The sequence below is a fragment of the Oryza glaberrima genome, chromosome 12 (assembly GCF_000147395.1).
Source record: "Oryza glaberrima chromosome 12, OglaRS2, whole genome shotgun sequence".
In the NCBI taxonomy this organism is placed as follows: Eukaryota; Viridiplantae; Streptophyta; class Magnoliopsida; order Poales; family Poaceae; genus Oryza; species Oryza glaberrima.
Genome location: NC_068337.1, coordinates 8995855 through 9017165, shown reverse-complemented (window position 1 = coordinate 9017165; position 21311 = coordinate 8995855). Strand labels below are relative to the sequence as shown.

The window sequence follows — 21311 nt, the reverse complement described above, 5'->3', positions numbered from 1 at the left end:
GTAGACGGAATTCAAAGATTCTAATTTCGCCAAACACGGTAAACCAAGTAGAATCGGATGTAACTTTTTTTTATATATCCGTGGATATATAATATGCCTGATTCTGAGTCTGTACGAGAAAATTATGCCTGTTTTAAGAAATGACACTCAAATGTAAAAAAAAACAAGGACCGTTTTTTTATAGGACGTAAAACAATCAATGTACTAATTTTCTGTTTTTCGGACTATAGGAAAACAAAAGCAAAAGCAACGAGTGAATTTGAGGAGAGGGGAGGCAGCCCCTGGGAGTGCCGAGGGGGCGCCAGAGAGGCTAGCGCGCTCCCCCTGGCCGCCATGGTGGCAGGGGAGCGGCGCTAGAGAGGCTGGCGTCGTCCCGTTGGACGATGGTGCCACCGACTCTAGCGCTCCTAAAATGACCATTTCTAGGATAAGTTTTTTCAGCAGTATATTTATGAAATAAGTTTTTCAAAATGACCAAATTGTGAAAAATCTAGATTCACCAACCGGCAAACATATTTCACACAATCAACCCCTCATCTTGCCATGAACTTTGAGGATAGTTTTAACTAGCAAATCAGCAGCAAAACAAGAATAAACATATGCACACAAGACATAGTGATTTACGTAGAAAAACATTCTTGGTGTGAGGAGTAAAAAGCCACGGGACCAACGGTCTACTCCAAACTTTCACTATAATCAACAATGGGTACAAATGGAGTCTTCTCTAGAACATCTGAAGGCACATCACAACAGCTGTATAACATCAAGTTACATACTGGGCATCATCAAACATCAACCATCAAAGCTAACAAGAAGTATATCGACAAAAAAGCAGAAAAATGGCAGATTTTGTCCTCTTCAGTTTTAAGTTGAGATCTCCCGAACCAAATATGCAAATTGCATGAAACTTAGCAGAAATGATGGTCTATGAGTCCCTTCCAAGCTGTCCAAAAAACAACCCAATCGGACACCATTTGACCCCTCAAGCTGATATTTTACTAACTGCTACACAATCTGTAACTACAGTAACTCGAGCTGACAAATCACCACCCAAATCCGGTGCTCTACTCACCAATCCTAATACGGATGTTGTCCCGATCTTCACAACGTAGGATCTTGAACAATATAACTAGCTGAAAATCATCCAAGATAACTAGCTGCGAGCAGCCGGATAACTAGTGCAACCTGACGACACGCACAAGGAGCCAACCACCGTCTCTATACGGCAGCTTGAACCAAGGATTCGCCCAATCACACTCTCAAAGAACCAACCTACACAACCTGCACACAAAATAGCAGGAGCACGGATTGGGTGCCGATGAAACGGCTGCCTATGTAATCCCATGAGGAAATCACAAGAGCAAAGGAGTAGAGATCTCGGTCTCTCGGTGTTTGTTAGCACACAGCTGAACAAAGGGGTTTGTATTTTGATTATCAAAAAGTCTCCCAAATGATAAAACATAGGGGATATTTATACTAGGAATAACCCTCCTAGATGGGAATGAAAGGTCTTGAGAGTTTACGGGACATAGGCCAGCTCAAAGGTCACAATAAGTGAATTCCTGAGAAGACTCGCGCGTCTGTTTGGCTTCTGAGCGGTCCTCAATGATTTGTCCATAACTCCTTATTGGGAAGTCGAAATGACGATCTATTTGGTGGAGGTGAAAAACTAGACTTAATTATCTTTCCAACCATATATATTATGCATGGAGGAATTCGACTAGCTGGATCGCACATCCCTTGGAAGTTGGAGCATCTGCGCGTAACCGGTCTTCTCGTTGTCGTAAACCATCTCCACTTGAGCAAATATCACTTCATCTTCTGTGGAATCTTTATTGTTATTGATGTAGTCGTTGATATTTGTAGTAGTGGCCATCTCCTTTGGTATGAACCTTAGCAAAGCAAATATACACCATTTAGATAGTATAAAATTCTCATCAATACTAAAGTTCAATTCAGCAAGAAACGAATTAACCTTTTGTCGTATTTTTATTAAATGATGTTGTGCACTCTATCTTTGCTCAGCACAATCTCTTGGTAATGGAGTCACAACATGGCTTAGCGTAGTTGGTCCTCGCAATGGTGGCACTAGTCCAATTGTTGGTTTACGTTCATATGATAGCAAGGGTAGTGCACCATTACGTTGCCTTGGTGTAGTGGTGGTAATCTGAGTTAGGTCTCTCTCTTTAAGCACAGCGATATGCTATATCCTACAATCATACAAGCCAAGTAGCAGCCTTTCCTGATGAAAACAATAAGACTTGGAGTTAAGCATAGTGTTATCCTTGCATTGATGTGCAACAATCACATTATGTGTGAATGGCCTTGGTCGGGCCATATCAAATCCTCATACAAACTGACCAGATTGAAGTGCTCAAAGTGAGGAACAAGCTCACCAAATTTGGTGCCAATCCAACCACGTTTGAGCCTCCAATCGCTGACTTGATGAATATCGGGTAAGAGCTCCCAAGTTGAACAAGCTGCACTTCTTCTTCTCTCCTCTCCTCTCCTCTCTTGTGTTTTGTTGGTTGTTTCTTCTCCCTCAATGGCTGCTGCTGCCTCTCCCCCAATGGAGGCTAGGGTTTTTCTTGTCACCACTAAAGGATGAGGCAGTTTCAACCATTGCTCAACACATGAATCAATGGCTCACATTTGTTGGACTTTTTGGCTGCAATGGGCTGAGAGCAAAGGCTCAATGTGGAGGGAAATTTGGCCCAACACCTCTCTCTCTCAAACCCGGCCTAGCTGCCGTTAATTAACTTTCCATGTGCCTCTGGTGCCATTGAATTGACTTCTACTAGCTATTTGCTAGCCTTTCTACCACCGCATCAATAATTTATGATATTTTAAAAGAAGTCAGGTGATGTCCATGAATCTGCCACTACTACCCATCAATAATGTGCTGGAACTTATCTCCTCCATACAAGAAGAGAGTAGTCGTAGGAGCAGCTTTTTTTCAATTGGACATTAAAAAATGCATCATGTTCCCATAATTTAATTATGACGCCATTTTATAAGCTAACTGGGAACTGAAAATGGACTACTTCTGTTTTTCTTGGAGTTTTTAATGTGAGCAAGGCACAAAAGGTTAAAGGAGGCTTGGGAAAAATCGATCTGGGAATTTAGAATCGAGCTATGTTGTTGAAGTTTTTGGACAAATATACGACAGATAGGACTTTGCCTTGGGTGAACTTAATATGGTCTTCACATTACATAAATGTGCCACATCCACATTATTCATTCAATAATTACTACTACCTCCATCCCAATTTAAGTGCAAATTCAATAATTACTACTACCTCCATCCCAATTTAAGTGCAGTTGTAGATTTTTATGTCCACGTTTGACCGATCATCTTATTTAATATTTTATGAAAAAATTAAAAAAATTAGTCCATGTTTTATCATCTAATAACAATAAAAATACTAACCATAATTTTTTTTCAAATAATACAGATGGTCAAATGTTAGACTGCGGTCTTTCTAGGACGGAGATAGTCTGAGATAGTACTAGTACTTAGATAATTCGGAGGGGATGAAGAAACACCATATGATTTACTTTATAAAGTTTAAACCGAAGATGACGATAATGATGCAAATTATTTCTTTGATGGACATATGAGTTCAGATCAGGCAGGTTGCACCTTCAATCTCAAAAATGGAAACCAATCCTACACTAGACCTTTCGGTTGATCTGAACCAAAAACTCCCAGACAAAAATTCTACCATTTCAGTTGGTATGAACCATCTAAACAAAGCCACCCTGAAGAAATTCACCACTGTTTAGACGGTAAGGGTTCCCTCTGCCGGCTCAGCAACAGGAGCCTTGGGCTTCGGCTTCTCGACAACAATGGCCTGTGTGGTAAGGACCATTCCAGCCACCGAGGCGGCATTCTGGAGCGCGCATCTCGTCACCTTAGCTGGGTCAATAACACCCGCCTCAATCAAGTTCTCATACTTGTCGTTCATCGCATTGTACCCGACTTCCCACTCACCGTCCTTGATCTTCTCAACTACCACTTCCCCTTCCACTCCAGCATTGTGGGCAATCAGTGAAGCGGGAGCTACCAACGCCTGCAAAATTTACAAGATATGCTGTCAACTATGTTCTTATATTTAACTGAAGTGTAGAACTAGTACTATATGCAATGCATATGCATCCAAAATTATTCGGTCACTATTCACCTATTCATCGACTATATAGTGCAAGTCCTAGCTTTATTTGACCACAGACAAACATAATGCAAAGATTCGTTCATGAGATGCTTCTCTTGTAAATTGCATTCCATTTCCTCTTAGTTCTATAAGCAACAGCCAATGCAGACAAATCAATAGACAAGATACCTTTTGAATAATGTCTGCACCAAGGCGCTCATCATGGTCTTCGATTGTTTCTTTGATCGCAGGGACGGTAGTTGAAAGATGCACATACGCTGTACCACCTCCAGGAACAATGCCCTCCTCAATAGCTGCGAAAGTTGCATTCTTCGCATCCTCGATACGTAGTTGGCGGTCCTCAAGCTCAGTCTCAGTTGCAGCCCCAACCTTGATGACAGCCACACCACCAGAAAGCTTTGCAATCCTCTCAGCCAATTTCTCTGTATCATATATCGAATCAGTTTCGGAGAGTTCCTTCTTTAGCTGTGCAACCCTTGCCTGAATCTCATCTTTGCTAGCTGCATCCGCTATGAGGGTTGTTGTAGTCTGATGTATTGTGACTTTTCTCGCTGTCCCAAGTTGCTCTTCAGTTGCATTCTCAACCAGCAAACCCAGGTCTTTTGCTAGAAATTCAGCGCCTGGAGAAACATATAGAATAAGAAAAAAGCAGCAGCAGAAAAGGTGCAAGTATATTATATGCAGTATAAAATGTATATTCCCCATGAACTAGAAATATAAACAAGCAACGTGTTGGAAGATTCAAGTTTTGAGTAAGTAGGCAATTACAGGACGGTCAGATAAGGGATTGCCATTGCTTGCTGTGAGCTCTTATCAAATTCATAAAGGTAGATTACAATGTAAGATGCTTTTGCACCTATAACCACAATTTTGCTTGCAAGCTGATAATTTGAGACCAAAACATTGTTAGGGTTTTGGTAACTCTCAAAAGATATCAAGTAACTAACATGGCTTAGATGATTCAAAGGAAATGTGGCCTCAGCACACGACGACTACATTTTATACATTATTGAAGTTAAATTTAACAAAAACAATGTCATTGTTGGATGTGAGACAAACCTGTCACAATGGCAATATCCTGAAGGACAGCCTTGCGTCGCTCACCAAAACTTGGGGCTTTGATTGCTGCAACATTGAGAATTCCTCGGAGCTTATTAACAACAAGGGTTGCCAAAGCTTCGCCAGTAATGTCCTCAGCAATAATAAACAGTGGAGCTCTCAACTGTGTTGTCTTCTCCAAGATTGGAAGAATCTCCTTTATGCTGGTGATCTTCTGATCAGTAATAAGAACCTTAGCATTCTCAAACTCTACGATCGATTTCTCGAGGTTTGTCACAAATTGAGGGGAAATGTATCCACGGTCAATCTGCACCAAAATTTAAGAATGCTTGAGGAAGTTGTTGTCACACTATTTATTTATTGGAATACTTCACGTGAATCTGAAGTTGCAACTGGATAAAAGGGCAACAAAAGTGTATATTGGAATTTCAAAATACCTCCATTCCTTCTTCAACATCAACAGTAGTCTCGAAAGATGATGAAGACTCAATTGAAAGGACACCATCAGGACCCACTTTGTCAATAGCATCAGCAATCATAGATCCAATAAGTTCATCGTTGCCAGCAGAGATAGAGGCAACAGCTGTAACACAAAACAAGCTCCAAATTAGAAACCTATCATCCTCCGAATTTTCACTTGTTTAAAATACGGCCAGCCTTGTTATCTAGTAAACACTAAGATGTGAAAATCAGAACAAAATACATGGCAGAACATGATACAACAGCATCACCTTTGATATCACCACTGCCCTTGACTGGTCTAGCCTTCTTCTCCAGCTCTTCAATAAGACCATGCACTGTTTTGTCTATTCCTTTCTTAAGTGATACAGGGTTTGCACCAGAAGTTACACTCAAAAGGCCCAGCTTGATGATTTCACGAGCAAGGACAGAGGCGGTTGTAGTCCCATCACCAGCAGAATCATTGGTCTTGCTAGCAACCTTCAAGTGCAACCATGAAAAAGGTGGACAACATGCTTTAGGAAGCCCATCTTCTGAAATAAAATATAATGATAAAAAATGCATCTGAACAAAAACAAAGTCACCTCACGGATCAATGCTGCACCAGCATTTTCCATCGGATCATATAGCTCAATAGCCCGGGCAATGGTGACTCCATCATTTACCACTTTGGGACTGCCGTACTCATCAAGCACTACGTTTCTCCCTGTAAAACATCCCTAAGATCAGAGCTTGCATCATGAAAGAAAACACTACAGTTGTTTTATTGATGGAACATGCTAGTATTAAAAAACTAAACTGACAAAAGAAGTACTCCATATGCAAAGTATAGAGAGTAGAGAAACCAGACGAGGTGACACCCAAATCATTTTACTAGATAAAGGAGGAGTGTGAGATACATTGGGCCTCTCCATCATGGGTGCACAATGCGCATACCTCTAAATATGACAGCAATAATCAACCAATGATCAAATATCACCATGGACACAGCTATGTAAGTCAACTACATATATTGTACTGTGTGACTAAAGTCAAGCCATATCTGCACCTTGGCCGTCATCACTAAATGATGAAAAATGCCAAATCAGATTCAATAAAGTTTACAACTTTATGCGGTTTTATGTCTCACCTAAACAACTCATAACAAGACTGCTAAAAGGCTAAAACTGTATCACGGAACTGCCCGCAGGTGCCGCTGCTGTTGAAATCAGCGAACTAAACGACACTTCATCAGCTATATATGAAGCCTGAAGATACTGCTGAATATACAAAGCTTTTTCATAGCCTTATGTTGTTATGGCACCAAATAACGCAATGCAACTTGCAGTTATGAATGGGTAGCACAAATTAGCACTTTCAGCCATTAGCTGACATTATCTGATTAACACAAGTCACAATAATTAAGCCGTAATTCTGTAATTCGCAATCATTCGTCCTGCAACCGCTGTAATCTTTCAAGTCGATGAATTCCATTATCTACAAAAACATTACTCGCAATAGGCGTAGCCACAATGGATTAAAGGGTGCTAATTCTAGCCAAGGAACTTTCTCTCCCCAAAAAAAAGGGAAAGAAGATAAGGGAAGTGAAGTGAAGTGAGCAAGATGCATCACCTCGTGGGCCGAGGGTGACGCCAACGGCGTTGGCGAGCTTCTCGACGCCGGCCTGGAGCGCCGCCCGGGATTTCTGGTCGAAGGCGATGTCCTTGGCGTCCGCCCGCACCACTAGCCGCTGCGCCCGCCCATTCTTGGCCCTCCTCACCCTCCCCTGCTTGCGGCAAAACAAACAAAATTCAGCTCACTAAATTGTGCAGAACTGAGTAGTATACCCGAAATCTGGAGGAGAAAACCAAGCTCAAATTGTCCTGGCTAGCAGAATTCAAGAAGCAACAGCTTCCCCCAATTCACCCAAGAAGCAACAGCTCAGAAACCCACAAAAATAAAAAAGAGAGAGAAGGCCGTAATTGTGGAAGAAACAACGAAGGACAGAGGCGGGGGGGATGACCTGGGAGGAGAAAGAGCGGAGGAGGGAGGCGGTGGAGATGGCGTTGGCAGACGCCATTAGAGGGAAGCTTGGGGGAGGGAGGAAGAGGTGCTGAGAGCTGAGGATAAGGTGAGGTGAGCAGGAGGATTTGGGGGCGGAAGAGTGAGGGGGTTTAGGGATGAGGTTGTGGTTTTATATCAACAAGGCATGGTTTGTTCGTTGGAGCCAAGAGGGGGAGGACTTGAGTTGTTTCTAGAATATTCACAAGTACAAAACATAAATCCGTTTTAGGCCTCCAAATTTAAAAAAAAAATTGAAAAAAAAAGGACTGACTAACTACTCTGTGCATCTAGTGCATGTGTATGTGTGTGTTTTTACAAAAAAGAAAAAGTCAGTTTAGCCCTCCAAAATTTCTTTTTAAAAATAGAACTGGGAGGTTGTGTTCGATTCGATGTTCTGGGTTGGTAACGTATTTTCAGAGTACGGAAAACGGAGCGATCTATTAGCACGTGATTAATTAAATATTAGCTATTTTTCTAAAAAAATGGATCAATATAATTTTTTAAGCAACTTTTATATAGAAACTTTTTTGAAAAAGTACCGTTTAGCAGTTTGAAAAGCGTGCGCGCGGAAAACGAAAGGGAGAGTTGGGAACTCCTTGCCAACTCACTCCACTCGTTTTTCTTGTGCACGCTTTTTAAACTGCTAAACGGTGTTTTTTGCAAAAAAAAAATTCTATACAAAAGTTGCTTAAAAATCATATGGATCATTTTTTAAAAAAATAATTAGCTAATACTTAATTAATCACGCCCTAATGGACACTTTATTTTCCGTACGGGAGGGGTTTGCTCCCAACCACAAGAAACGAACACAACCTAACTGATATACGGTCCTATTGTTTGGTTTATCAGCACATATTTGCAAAAAACAAATATGAATAAAAAATTTATATAAGTGTTTTTAGCGATCTAAAAGTAAATGCTGAAAAATATTTTTTATGAAAAAACCCAAAATTATCTCTAAACATCAAATTAAAAATTTAAATTTTGACTGATAAATATAAGTGTAAGTGAAAAGATGAGACCAAAAAGTCAGTTCAACTGGTTGAGCTATGATTGTACAGTAGCCAGCAGGAATAGTTTCTCAAGTGCAAAGGAAGCAGCGATCTGGCCCTTATTTAGTTCTAAACTTTTTCTCTGAACTTTTAACTTTTCTATCATATCAAAACTTTATATACACATAAATTTTTATTTTCCGTCACATCGTTTCAATTTCAACCAAACTTTCAATTTTAGCGTAAACTAAACACACCCATTTAGGTACGGCTGCTACAGCACTAGTCGAACGGACCAATAGATGATAATCATGTTGCATATGTAATCACTATGAGAGAAACAAATCAATAGAAAAGGAGGACATAAGAGCAAGGCTAATAATATAGCCGACCTGCTGGTTATAAGGTTCTTTATAGCATTCTCTCAGCCTACCCATATAATAGTTAGCTCTTCACAATTAATATAGGACACACTTGTCTCTCTCACAGAGTTTCTTGGTTCTTATATCTAAGCCGGCTGTTAGTTTACAGCCCGCTTCTCCTCTCTCTCCTCTCTTCTTTCCTCCAACTCAGCATTTAGCCGGCTTATAGCCTAGTATTATACTTGCACTAACTAACTTATATGATCACGACATTTACATGCAACAATGAATCAAACGTGTACTGTTTCTACATTAAATACATTGGTAGGTGCAAAGTGTGCACATGTTCGGGGGCACCAAATCTACCAATAGTACTGATTATCTATACTTAGCGCGAGTTTAGTTCCAAAATTTTTCTTCAAACTTTCAACTTTTTTATCACATCAAAACTTTTCTACACATGTAAGCTTCCAATTTTTCCATCACATCGTTTCAATTTCAACCAAACTTCTAATTTTAGCGTGAACTAAACACACCCTTAATTAGCAGTAAATTACAAAGCCTGCTAAACTGAAAAGGGAAAAAACGGGCCCAGAAAGACTACAAGGCCCAATTACCCAATAACATGAAAGGCCCAATATCAAAATTAGTTGTTTGTCTCGCTTATTATTTTCTTTATTTTTTAACGTGTTTTGATTATTTTTTGTTTAATGAATTTCTACATAATATTTTATTGAATTTTGTGGTTACCTGTGGAACAGTAGAGCCTTTCATCTCAGATGTAACGCATACGTATAGATACGTATAGTTGGATGAGAATTATGGAAATGAAAATTTAAAGGACTAATGTTCATTTGAAATATATATATGGTTGTCACCGAATACATTGTTGCCCTCTATATTGTACAGTAGTGTAAAACACAACACTACGTACAGTACAATTGTAGAAGCGAACACAAATAACTAAACCTATCAGAGACGGGTGAATAGTAGATTACGAGCCTGTTTGGTAGAGCTCCAACTTCTAAATTTAGGGCCTGTTTGGTACAGCTCTAACTCCTAAATTTAACTCCAGGAGTTGGGTCTGGAGTGGAGTTGTGGAGCCGCCTAAACCCAGCTCCACAACTCTAGTTCATTTTGTGAGAGAGCTCCACCAGCTCCACTCCCAATTTTGGTGTAGTTGAAACTATTTGGCTGAGCTCCAGCTCCAGGAGGGGTGGAGCTGGAGCTGTGCCAAACAGGCCCTTAGCTCCAGGAGTTGGGTCTGGAGTGGAGTTGTGGAGCTGCCTTAACCCAGCTCCACATCTCTAGTTCATTTTGTGAGAGAGCTCCACCCAACTCCACTCCCATTTTAGGTAGAGTTGAAACTGTTTGGCTGAGCTCCAGCTCCAAGAGAGATGGAGGAGCCGGAGCTAGAGCTGGAGCTGTGCTAAACATGCCCTACGTCAGTGGAAGTCAAATCGTCGAACTTCCATAGATCCAAACACACCTCCAATCTCAAAAACCAATGGAGAATACGTAAGACGATCTATCCGAACTACTCCCTCCGTCCCAAAATATAGCAACTTTTGGGTGGATGGGACATATCCTAGTACTACGAATCTGGATAGGACAGAATCATAGTACTAGGATATGTCTCATCCACCTAAAAGTTGCTATATTTTAGAACGGAGGGAGTACTAGGGTCGGAGGCTAGGCCGATCTGACCGCATGTCCTCTCATGGTCTAACCATTAGCTTAAAAACAAGCTTCTAAAATACGTTTTATCCAAAACCAACTCTACAATCGAGCTTAAATCTTGATAGAATAAACTAGACAATCAAGGGACAACTCTAACGGAGGGATTTGCAATTAATAAACTGTTTAAGAGAAAACACCCTTAATAGTCAGTTGTCTTAGAATTTTAGAAATCTGAATAAAACCTAAAACTCAAGCAAATTCGAATCTAGCAAGAACCAATCAACGCAACCTTCAAAATCTAATCTATGAAATATTAGAAAGGATTTGGATGGATTAACTTGAACAAAATCGCAGCACAATGAAGAATCACAAGTTAATGCCAAAACTCATGAAGCCCATTACGAAGATCTTACCGCACGATGTCCATCCAACATGTGTCATCTCGTATTCGACCTCAACTCCTTCCTGAGTCTAGTCCCAATCCCACCTTTGATCAAAGTTGACTTACAAGAATCATGTCTCTAGTTCTATTTTCTCACATGGTATCCTGACCATACTGGACATATGCTCTTCCCTAAGTATAGTTCCAGTTCTTACCATTGACTAAGTTTGACCTTAAGTCATTTGTACATAATCAGACAAAATAACCATTTCTGGGTACAGATATCATAACATGATCTACATTAGTCACATACACTCACTCCAATATCCACATATATTTTCAAACCAATTTTCATTTATTTTCATTAAATAAATCATTTAGCAAAGCCAATTGTTCATTAGAAAATATTAATCATGACAATAATCTCACAACACTGTTTATTAGCTTACTATACAGACCATGCCATATCTGTTGAAGTTTATGCTGAGATTTGGTACCTAAAATATCTCTAAATCTATAGGGTTGCTAAGAAAACTTCTTATCCTAGAAACCCAATTGTATCTCCTTTTTTCTTGCTCGGGATTGCTTACCCTATCCATTATTATCCAACAATTGATTTTAGAAAGCCCCGCAACGTCGTGTGAAGGGTCATTCTTTTTCTTAAAAGTGTCATTAGTTTTTCTTTAAAGTGTAACCAAAAGTTTCTTAATGACCAGGTAGGTAGAGAGTATTTATAATCTATTAATCCATGAGGAATTTACTACTACCTCCATCCCAAAATGTTTGACGCCATTGACTTTTTTTAAAATGTTTGACCGTTCGTCTTATTCAAAAAATTTAAGTAATATTAATTCTTTTTCTATCATTTGATTTATTGTTAAATATACTTTTATGTATACATATAGTTTTACACATATCACAAAAGTTTTTGAATAAAACGAACGGTCAAACATGTTTAAAAAAGTCAACGGTGTAAAACATTTAGGGAAGGAGGGAGTATATTTCTTATTGTGATTAATGATATCCTCTTTGCACAAAAAAATCTATTAGAATGGATGGTTCAAAATAATGTAGGTGCAACCCCTAAAATCTCCATTTAATTATGTTTTGGTGGAGTATTAAAATAGTGAAACACTTGTTATTTTAGCATTTAGGAGTACCTACTACCATCATTTGAAACTTAAGCCGCATACTGATTCGATCCCCTTTCTCTTGAAAAATAATACTCCCTCCGTTTCGAAATGTTTGACGCCGTTGACTTTTTAGCACATGTTTGACTATTCGTCTTATTCAAAAATTTAAGTAATTATTAATTCTTTTTCTATCATTTAATTCATTGTTAAATATATTTTTATGTAGGCATATAATTTTACATATTTCATAAAAGTTTTTGAATAAGACGAACGGTCAAACATGTGCTAAAAATCAACGGTGTCAAACATTTCGAAACGGAGGGAGTAGCAAATATATCGCTTTCATTGGAGATACAGAAAGCCCAACGACTTCAGGCTAGGCCTGTTAGTCAACGATCCTGTTATTAGATACAGTATTTTTCTAATATTCGCCACCTTGTAATCGATCTGCCTAATGTCAACGCTCGGAGTCAACGTTTGCCATTGCATGGAAGTAGCGAGGCAATCGAGGAGTCCCTCGTCTCATCAGTCATCATCGAGGTGTCATTTACACCATGGCTCATGACGTCAACTGCATACTCCTACTTACGATTTAACTTCCATGTGGGAAGATATATACTCCGTATTAGTACTTTGGTAATGCTGAAGATATCTACTATTATAAAAATTAAAGATGTTTTTGTTGGTACTTTGGTACGTCATCCGTGTATGAGTCATTTTTTAAATTCGCTCGATTTTGGAAATACATATCTATATTTGAGTCGGTTTTTAAATTTGTTCGCTTTTGAAAATATAGAATGACTTGTATAAGAAATCTGTTTGAAAAAACTCGCATACTAAAATGAAATGATCGGACTCCTAATTGCAGCTCATGATTTTCTAAAAATATATATATCCAAGCAAATTCCCACAACGAATTTTACCTTGATTAAACCGTATAACAATAATAAGAAATAACCTTCACCCGTTGCAACGCACGAGCACTTTTTCTAATATATGAAAAACTGAAAACACTACCGCAGAAAGAAGCTTTTTGACACCTACTATTTACACAAATTTTGACAATTTGACCCTTTGCAAAAACTATTTTTACAAATGAACCGCTGCCAAAACTTATTTCAAATCTGACCCTTTTGCTCAACGCCAAATCGTGTGGCGCTGAACTTAGACACCTCAGCGTCAAATAGCATGGCGCTGAATGTACGTTGGCACACTGACTTAGTCTCCCATCCGTCGTGGCACGGTATTCAACACTAGCTGACGTGGCGCTGAGGTGTCTAAGTTCGGCACCACATGATTTGGCGTTGAGCAAAAGGGTTAGATTTGAAATAAGTTTTGGCAGCGATTCATTTGTAAAAATAGTTTTTACAAAGGGTCAAATTGTCAAATTTGTAGATCCAAACTATCACCAGTGGTGGATCCGCTAATATTGTCGAGCCCAACAAATAAAAAGTTTTGACTAGTGATCAATAATTTTTTTACGCGTTTTGCTAATAAGACAATAGCAGCTTTAGTGGTGGAGCCTGGATGGCTGTTCAATCAGTTCGGGAGCTAGCTACGTCACTGATCGTCGCTAGCTAGGGCTCTTTTGGAATGAAAGACCTGTAAAATTCCAGTGAATCTTCCTCCTTACATTAGACCTTATTTTCTCCGTGGCCTGTTTTGACACCGAGAGATTTGTCTATTTTACCTACCCTATTAGCACGTTCATCCTCTTCACTAATGGGTTAGTTCATCGAGATAAGCCATGCGTTGAGCGAAAACTCTTAACTTATACATACTCGTTAATCATGCGCGTAAACAGATCCTGACCATAGTGTGATGCGGCATGGACATACGGATTAGAATTCATGGGCGATGTTAAGGGGAGGGAGAAGAAGGGGCCTAGCATAATTCCTGAGACAGATGGTAGTCTGGTTCGGTCCGTGAGTTTGTTGATTTTGATTTAAACCCGTTAGGTTGAAGTGTTCATTCAATAAAAATAGTCCTACGTCTACATAATTCCACAAGAATTTTTAAAAGTTTAACCAAATTTTATACTAGACAAATTTTCTTTTACCTAATCGAGTACTAAGTTAGTAGTGCATAACCCTTCCGGTATTGTCTTGTAATGGTTGTCCTGCCCTCACATACCTTGAAAAAACAATAGTATACTCCTACTTGCGAAGTGCTAAAATTTGGATAGCAACTAAAAAACCCTGTTTACGAGAGCTATAAAAATCCAACTGTCAGAAGCTACCCGGAACAATTCATATATTTTTTTCAGATTCCGAGAATCTAATTTATTAAGGCCCTGACGAGTGACAAGATCGTAGTTGCTTCTTGACATAAAGAAAGTTAATATAGTTTGGGGTTTATAATATTTTTCATACTATAACCCTAAACTCTAAGGGTTTATTTGGTAAATGGGATAGGAAAAGTAATATTACATCCTAGCCATCCATCCTTCACATCTCATTTAATTCTAGCAATTCATTTATTCCTTTTTCCAAATTCCACCTCTCATAATCCATTTACCAAACACACCCTAATTCGATATTCGTAAAACTAGAAAATAAAAACTGGAAACCAGATGAAAAACCTTGACGAACTACCTAAACCCAAATCTTCTCCAAACAAAATTCCACAAACAGCAAAAGTCCAGCTACCCGGAGGCTGGGACAGTCCCGCGAGTGGTGCGTTTCCGGTAACCAACCAATCATTCCCCCCAATCAATAATCTAGGCAGCCGAAATCCCAGCCGTCCGATGCGACGCAGGCGGCGGCGGCGGGCGTCCAACCCAGCACGCGTCGCGTCGCGTCGGTTTGGGTTTGGGTTAGCCCAGCCGCTGCCCTGCCACTGCCAGCCAGACTCGCAGCAGCAGTCGCCGCCTCGAGCCAACGCATCTTCTCTCACCTCACCTCACCTCGCCCCACCCTCCCCGCCTCCTCCTCCTCCGCCGCCGCCGGTGAGGGTCCCCTCCTCCTCCTCCTCCTCCGGCGAGATCCACCCAATCCCTCCCCAGTCCCCGCTCGGCGCGACGGCAGCCAGATCCGCCGCTGCCGCTGCCGCTGCGATGCCCCGGTAGCGAGCGGTGGGTGGGTCCCGCCTGAAGCCGCCCGCGATTCCCGGGGTCAGGCGCCTCCTCCTCCGCCGTCTCGCTCCTGAGGTATGTGGGATGCACGCGCCCCCCCTCCGCCCGCTTATCTTATCTTGCTCGCTTGCTGCGTTGGACGGCCTCGTTGTAGTCTCGCGTTTTGCTGTACGGCTCTGCAGGTGTTGTGCCGCTTGCGTTGCTAATCTCAGTGGTGTCGAGGTAAATTACTTCGCTCTTTTGCCCGATCTGTGATGGAACTGAGCCCAATTTTAGCTCAAAAAGATTGGGTAGCTTTGGTCGGTTCATACTACGGAACTTTAGATTATGCAACTTACTAGAGCTCTTCGTGTATATAAATAAATAGTTTGCACTGTTTTTCTTTGGGCGAGTCTTTCTGGCATTCATATAACTTTAGCCGTAATATTTCATTTTTTTGCAAACAACGAATCTCAAATTTCATGATTTGTTGGTCGAAGAAAACGAATTCATTATTTTGCATCTTCGCTCCAATGTGATGCAGTCCTTGCTGTAGTAGTATGCAAATTTATTGTCCATTCCACATATGTAATCTTCTAAAAGGTTTGATAGGTAGTTGTAGGTATTAGGTAGTACCATGATACTTTTGGGTTTAATAGATACTACTCCCTCCGTCCCATAATATAAGGGATTTTGAGTTTTTGTTTGCATTATTTGACCACTCGTCTTATTCAAAAAATTTGTGCAAATATAAAAAATAAAAAGTTGTGCTTAAAGTACTTTGGATAATAAAGTAAGTCACAAAAAAAAATAATTCCAAAATTTTTTGAATAAGACGAGTGGTCAAACAGTGCAAGCAAAAACTCAAAATCCCTTATATTATGGGACAGTGGGAGTACTCCGTTGTTTGAGTATATAACTGTTTGAATTAATTGGTACTTCTGTAATTAATTTTTGCAGGTATTTCTTCACATCGAGTGTTCCTCATCAACCTGCCCAACATATATTTCCAACATAACATACAACCCTGAGCCTTTTGTATAAAAGTGATGGCAGAAGGTCAGGATGGTTATTTTGACTCATCCACTGACAGCTTGCGTGTTGAGCCTATTTATGAATCATTCTTGTGTCCTCTCTCTAAACAAGTTATGCGGGATCCTGTCACTATAGAGAGTGGTGCCACATTTGAACGTGAAGCTATTCTGAAGTGGTTCAAGGACAATGGTAGCGGTGGGAGGAGACTTGTCTGCCCTGTTACTAATAAGGAACTCAGCAGTACTGAGTTAAATCCAAGTATTGCTCTGCGGAATACCATTGATGAATGGATGCATAGAAATGAGGCAGCGAAACTTGACGTTGCCCGTAAGTCATTAACCTCTGATTGTTCAGAAGGTGATATTTTGCAAGCTCTTGAGTATGTTGCGGAGATATGCCAGAGAAGTAGATCCAGTAGACATTTAGTGAGGAAAGTTGGGTTGATTAGCTTGATTACTGACTTGTTGAAGAATAGCAGTCCAAAAGTACGTCAAAAGGCATTGGGAAGCCTTCGCTTTGTAGCAAAAAATGACAATGACAACAAGGTGATTCTGCATTAATATACTTCCAGTTCTTGGCTTTTTAGAAGTTTTCCATTGCTAATATGTTCGAACATTCTTTGCAGAATGAAATTGCTGCTGGGGACAATATTCGCACTATTGTGAAGTTCTTAAATCATGGGCACTCACAGGAGAAAGAACAGGCTGTATCTTTGTTATATGAACTTTCAGAATATAAACCTCTTTCGGAAAAGATTGGCAGTGTTCCTGGTGCTATTCTTATTCTTGTCGGCTTGTCGAGTAGTAAAGTAGAAAACCTATTGACAGTTGATAGAGCTGAGAAGACATTGGAAAATTTAGAGAGCTGCGAAAAGAATGTTAGACAGATGGCTGAAAACGGTAGGCTGCAACCACTTCTTAGGCTTCTCCTTGAAGGTATGATTTAGATATTTCCCTTCTCAATTAAAGTGATTCAATAATATAGTATACATTCCAAAATGAACAGATAGTAATATTTTGTAGCAAATATCTTATCACTTTATTGTCAGTTCAGTTTTCCACAAAGTCAACATTTAAAATTTCTGATTAATCTCTCTAAGTGAAAGTTCTTTCTCAAAATGCCCTTAGAATGTGCCACGTCATTAAATGAATATTGACCATCGGATTTAGAAAACGACAAAATAGAGAAATGATCATAGACGTCGGATCAAATGGATGGTTAAAATCATGATGAAAACTGAAAAGAAGCAACTAGAGGAGTCATGAAAGAAAATGACCACCCTCCCTCTGTTACACCACATCACTTCTCCTCATAATTAAATGAAAAATGTATGTGTTTAGTGCCCATGCATGTTGAAAATACTTAACTAGATTCGTATTTGAAAATATTTTCATATGATTTTGATTTTGTAGTTATTGATAATGTATTGAAAGAAATTAATAATCAAAGTATAATGTTGGAAACATTGTAGAAACCTAATACACATTATATTTTTAAACAGAGTGAATATTTTGGTTTTCTTGGAAATTCTTATCTAGGCTGCAGAGATTATGGATGTTTAGACATTGTGAATGTACTTATCCAACTAACAACCCGTTAAATAATTTTTCAAAAAAATGTCTAAATCCGAACTAGTACTGTTTGTTTTTAATAAAGGGACTAATGAATCATTGAGCTACTTCATGAATAAGATACGAATCAGCTGCCATTATTCTCTTCCCTGTGCATTGCATTGTTATTATGCTGCATTCCAGTGCCTTTATCTTTATCTTTACTCCTTACGTAGAGCGTTCATGTGATGTAAAAAATGCGTTATTTGCATATGTATATGTATTTGTATTTCTTTTGTTGATCTTATATAATCATGTATATAATTTTTATTTACAGTTGGAGATATATATGTTCTTTTTTCCATTCTGGCTCTAGATTGTATAGTATATCTATTTGTCACCTGTTGTAATGCTCGAACACTTTGCTAGCGTGGACAATAATTGTAATGAAGCTGCTTTTATCCCTCTGCTAGTGAATTTTACATTAGTCTAATTTTGTGTTGGTTGGTCTGGGAATGTTATAAGTGATATTGGACCTTTTTTACTAATGTATATGCAAGTTAGAAAATGTGCTATATATTGTTTCTAAATGAAGCACTGGATGTTAAAGATGTTATCTACTTCCTCCGTTTCACAATGTAAGACTTTCTAGCATTGTCCACATTCATATAGATGCTAATGAATCTATATATATAATAATGTCTAGATTCATTAGCATCTATATGAATGTGGGCAATGCTAGAAAGTCTTACATTGTGAAACGGATGAGGTACTTGTTACATGTAATGTTGCCCCTTTGCACTCTTGCATTAAACATTTTGTTGCATATTCTGTGCCATTTCCAGGTTCATCTGATACACAATTATCCATGGCTGCACATCTTGGAGAGCTTGTTTTAAGCAATGATGTGAAGGTACTTGTGGCACAAACAGCAGGCTCTACACTGGTGAATATCATGAAAAGTGGGAACAGGGAAGCCAGAGAAGCAGCTCTTAAGGCATTGAATCAAATTTCATCTTATGATACCAGCGCAAAGATACTTATTGAAGCAGGCATTCTTCCACCTCTCATCACAGATCTCTTCACTGTTGGCAGTAACCAGCTTCCAATGAGGTTGAAGGAAGTATCGGCGACAATTCTTGCAAATATTGTGGCATCAGGTGCAAGTTTTGAGTCCGTTCCACTTGATCACAACCGCCAGAACTTGGTGTCAGAAGAAATTGTTCACAACCTGCTTCATCTCATCAGCAATACTGGACCTGCAATTGAGTGCAAATTACTTCAAGTCCTTGTTGGTCTAACCACTTCTGCTACAACTGTCCAAAGCATAGTTGATGCCATCAAAAGCTCTGGTGCTACTGTCAGTTTGATTCAGTTTGTAGAAGCACCTCAAAGAGAAGTTCGCTTGGCTTCCATCAAACTTTTGAATAATATATCACCTTTTATGGGTCAAGAACTAGCTGAAGCTTTTCGTGGAAATTTTAGTCAACTCAGCAGCTTGGTCAGGGTAATTGCTGACAACAACGGAATTTCTGAAGAACAAGCAGCAGCTGCTGGCCTCATAGCTGATCTTCCTCCGCGGGACTCAGTACTCACCAGACGTCTTCTACAAGATGGGGCCTTTTCCACAATCATAACAAAAGTGACAATGGTTCGGCAAGGGGATATTCGTGGTGGCCGTTTTGTCAATCCATTTCTTGAAGGTCTAGTTAGGGTAGTTTCCCGGATCACATTTATCTTGGATGATGATCCAGATATCATTGCTGTTGCTCGTGACTACAATCTCACTCCCCTCTTTACTGACCTACTTCAGATGAATGGTCTCGACACTGTCCAGATTGTCTCTGCTACTGCACTAGAGAATCTCTCTCGCCAGTCAAAGCTTCTAACTAGGATAGTGCCGGCTCCCAACCCAGGATTTTGTTTTTCAATATTTCCATGCCTCAGTCAGAAGTCCGTGGCAACTGGCGCTTGCAGAGTCCATGTTGGGATATGTTCTGCAAGGGAGAGCTTTTGTCTCTTGGAAGGGAAGGCAGTAGAAAAGTTGGTCGCTTGCTTGGACCACAACAATGAGAAAGTGGTTGAAGCTGCTCTAGCAGCACTGTCCACCTTGTTGGAGGATGGAGTAGACATTGAACAAGGTGTCATGGTCTTGTGTGATGCAGAGGGGGTCAATCCAATTCTAGAGGTATTATGCGAGAATCGTAATGAGGCACTTCGGCAGCGAGCAGTGTGGGCGGTGGAGAGGATCCTGAGGATAGACGAAATAGCTTATGAGATATCTGGAAACCAAAATGTTGGAACAGCATTAGTTGAAGCATTCAGGCATGGTGACTCCAGGACAAGACAAATAGCAGAGCGAGCACTAAAGCATGTTGACAAGCTGCCCAATTTCTCTGGAATATTTTCCAAGATGGGGGCAGCATGACAATCTTAGAAAAGAATAGGCTAGCTCTACTTCACACGTCGATTGCAGATCCTCTTGAGTTGCAGAGGAACACAGAGCTTGAATCTTTGTGCATGCCGAATGTCAGGATTGTGTCCCCAGCTTAACAATGTTGGTCTTGCAGACTGCGGCTCTCCAAATGGTTTTCGAATAGTCAGATTGACTGAATGAAAATTGAAGGTATTGCATGTGTTGTATAGTGTGGTGTATATCTTTCCCTTGTAATCTTGTGTCTGTATTACTCAGATGGCCGGATCCATAGCATGCTATTTTTCCTCCGTTCATACAATATTTATACATAAACCCCAACATGGGGGGTCAAAGGAAAGGGAAAAGAAGTGTTGCATAAAAGAAGTTTTAGCAGTTTTCATCCACTCAGTTGAGTCAGTTCTTTGTTGATTAAGCTGCAATATTTAATTGCTGGTATATTGTTGCAATTTGATTTTGTATGATATATCTGTTGAAAGGAATAGCTTGACAAAGTGCCTGATTAAAATGATTGTCTCTTGGCAGTCATAGTACAGATGCAGAGGTTTGTTGTTTCCTGGTGCGTTGCCATAATTTACTACATGTTGATTGCAATCGTACAAAGATTTGTTTCTTTTCTTTTCTGTACATGTCGATTGCAATCGTACGTGAATTTGTTCCTGGCCGAAACAATCTCTGCAATTCTGCAGATAGCTTCTTTTACAGTAGTGCAATTCTGCGGAGTGCGGAATAGAACTGGGAAAACGAGCTAGCTCATTCTTTACTTTCCCAATGCTTCCTCTTCCCAAAATTTTCCCTGAACCATGTGATTTCTCTTGTCCTGATCTTCCATGTTCAGCATTGTCTTTTGTATTCAAAAGCATTGCAAACAACGATGAAGATAACGAAGTACAAGAAGAAACGAGTCACATGAGTATATAAATTGCTAAACTAGGTTAGTTGGGATCATTTATGT

At 39.8% G+C, this 21311-nt stretch overlaps 2 protein-coding genes across 2 annotated transcripts; one reads left to right on the top strand and one right to left on the bottom strand.

Moving 5' to 3' along the window:
* Positions 1-3586: 3586 nt before the first annotated feature.
* On the bottom strand, positions 3587-7857 carry LOC127757588 (ruBisCO large subunit-binding protein subunit alpha, chloroplastic). The gene is made up of 8 exons (XM_052283130.1): positions 7696-7857; positions 7305-7458; positions 6278-6399; positions 5966-6173; positions 5672-5817; positions 5235-5541; positions 4344-4795; positions 3587-4073 (listed from the first exon to the last, which is right to left on the bottom strand). The coding sequence occupies exons 1-8, from the start codon at positions 7750-7752 to the stop codon at positions 3783-3785; spliced, it is 1737 nt and encodes a 578-aa protein (XP_052139090.1). The 5' UTR covers positions 7753-7857; the 3' UTR covers positions 3587-3782.
* Positions 7858-15119: 7262 nt separating this feature from the next.
* LOC127757350 (U-box domain-containing protein 44-like) lies at positions 15120-20891 on the top strand. The gene is made up of 4 exons (XM_052282856.1): positions 15120-15433; positions 16298-16917; positions 16998-17307; positions 18768-20891. The coding sequence occupies exons 2-4, from the start codon at positions 16387-16389 to the stop codon at positions 20348-20350; spliced, it is 2424 nt and encodes an 807-aa protein (XP_052138816.1). The 5' UTR covers positions 15120-15433; positions 16298-16386; the 3' UTR covers positions 20351-20891.
* Positions 20892-21311: the final 420 nt, after the last annotated feature.

Bases quoted from the DNA above. Each gene is read 5' to 3' on its own strand.
- LOC127757588 (XM_052283130.1), bottom strand. From the start codon at position 7,752: ATGGCGTCTGCCAACGCCATCTCCACCGCCTCCCTCCTCCGCTCTTTC. The intron at 7,459-7,695 runs GTCATCCCCCCC...TGCCGCAAGCAG, and splicing joins TCCGCTCTTTCTCCTCCCAG to GGGAGGGTGAGGAGGGCCAA. The intron at 5,818-5,965 runs GTGATGCTGTTG...TTTGTGTTACAG, and splicing joins GGGCAGTGGTGATATCAAAG to CTGTTGCCTCTATCTCTGCT.
- LOC127757350 (XM_052282856.1), top strand. From the start codon at position 16,387: ATGGCAGAAGGTCAGGATGGTTATTTTGACTCATCCACTGACAGCTTG. The intron at 16,918-16,997 runs GTGATTCTGCAT...CATTCTTTGCAG, and splicing joins AAAATGACAATGACAACAAG to AATGAAATTGCTGCTGGGGA. The intron at 17,308-18,767 runs GTATGATTTAGA...TGCCATTTCCAG, and splicing joins TCTTAGGCTTCTCCTTGAAG to GTTCATCTGATACACAATTA.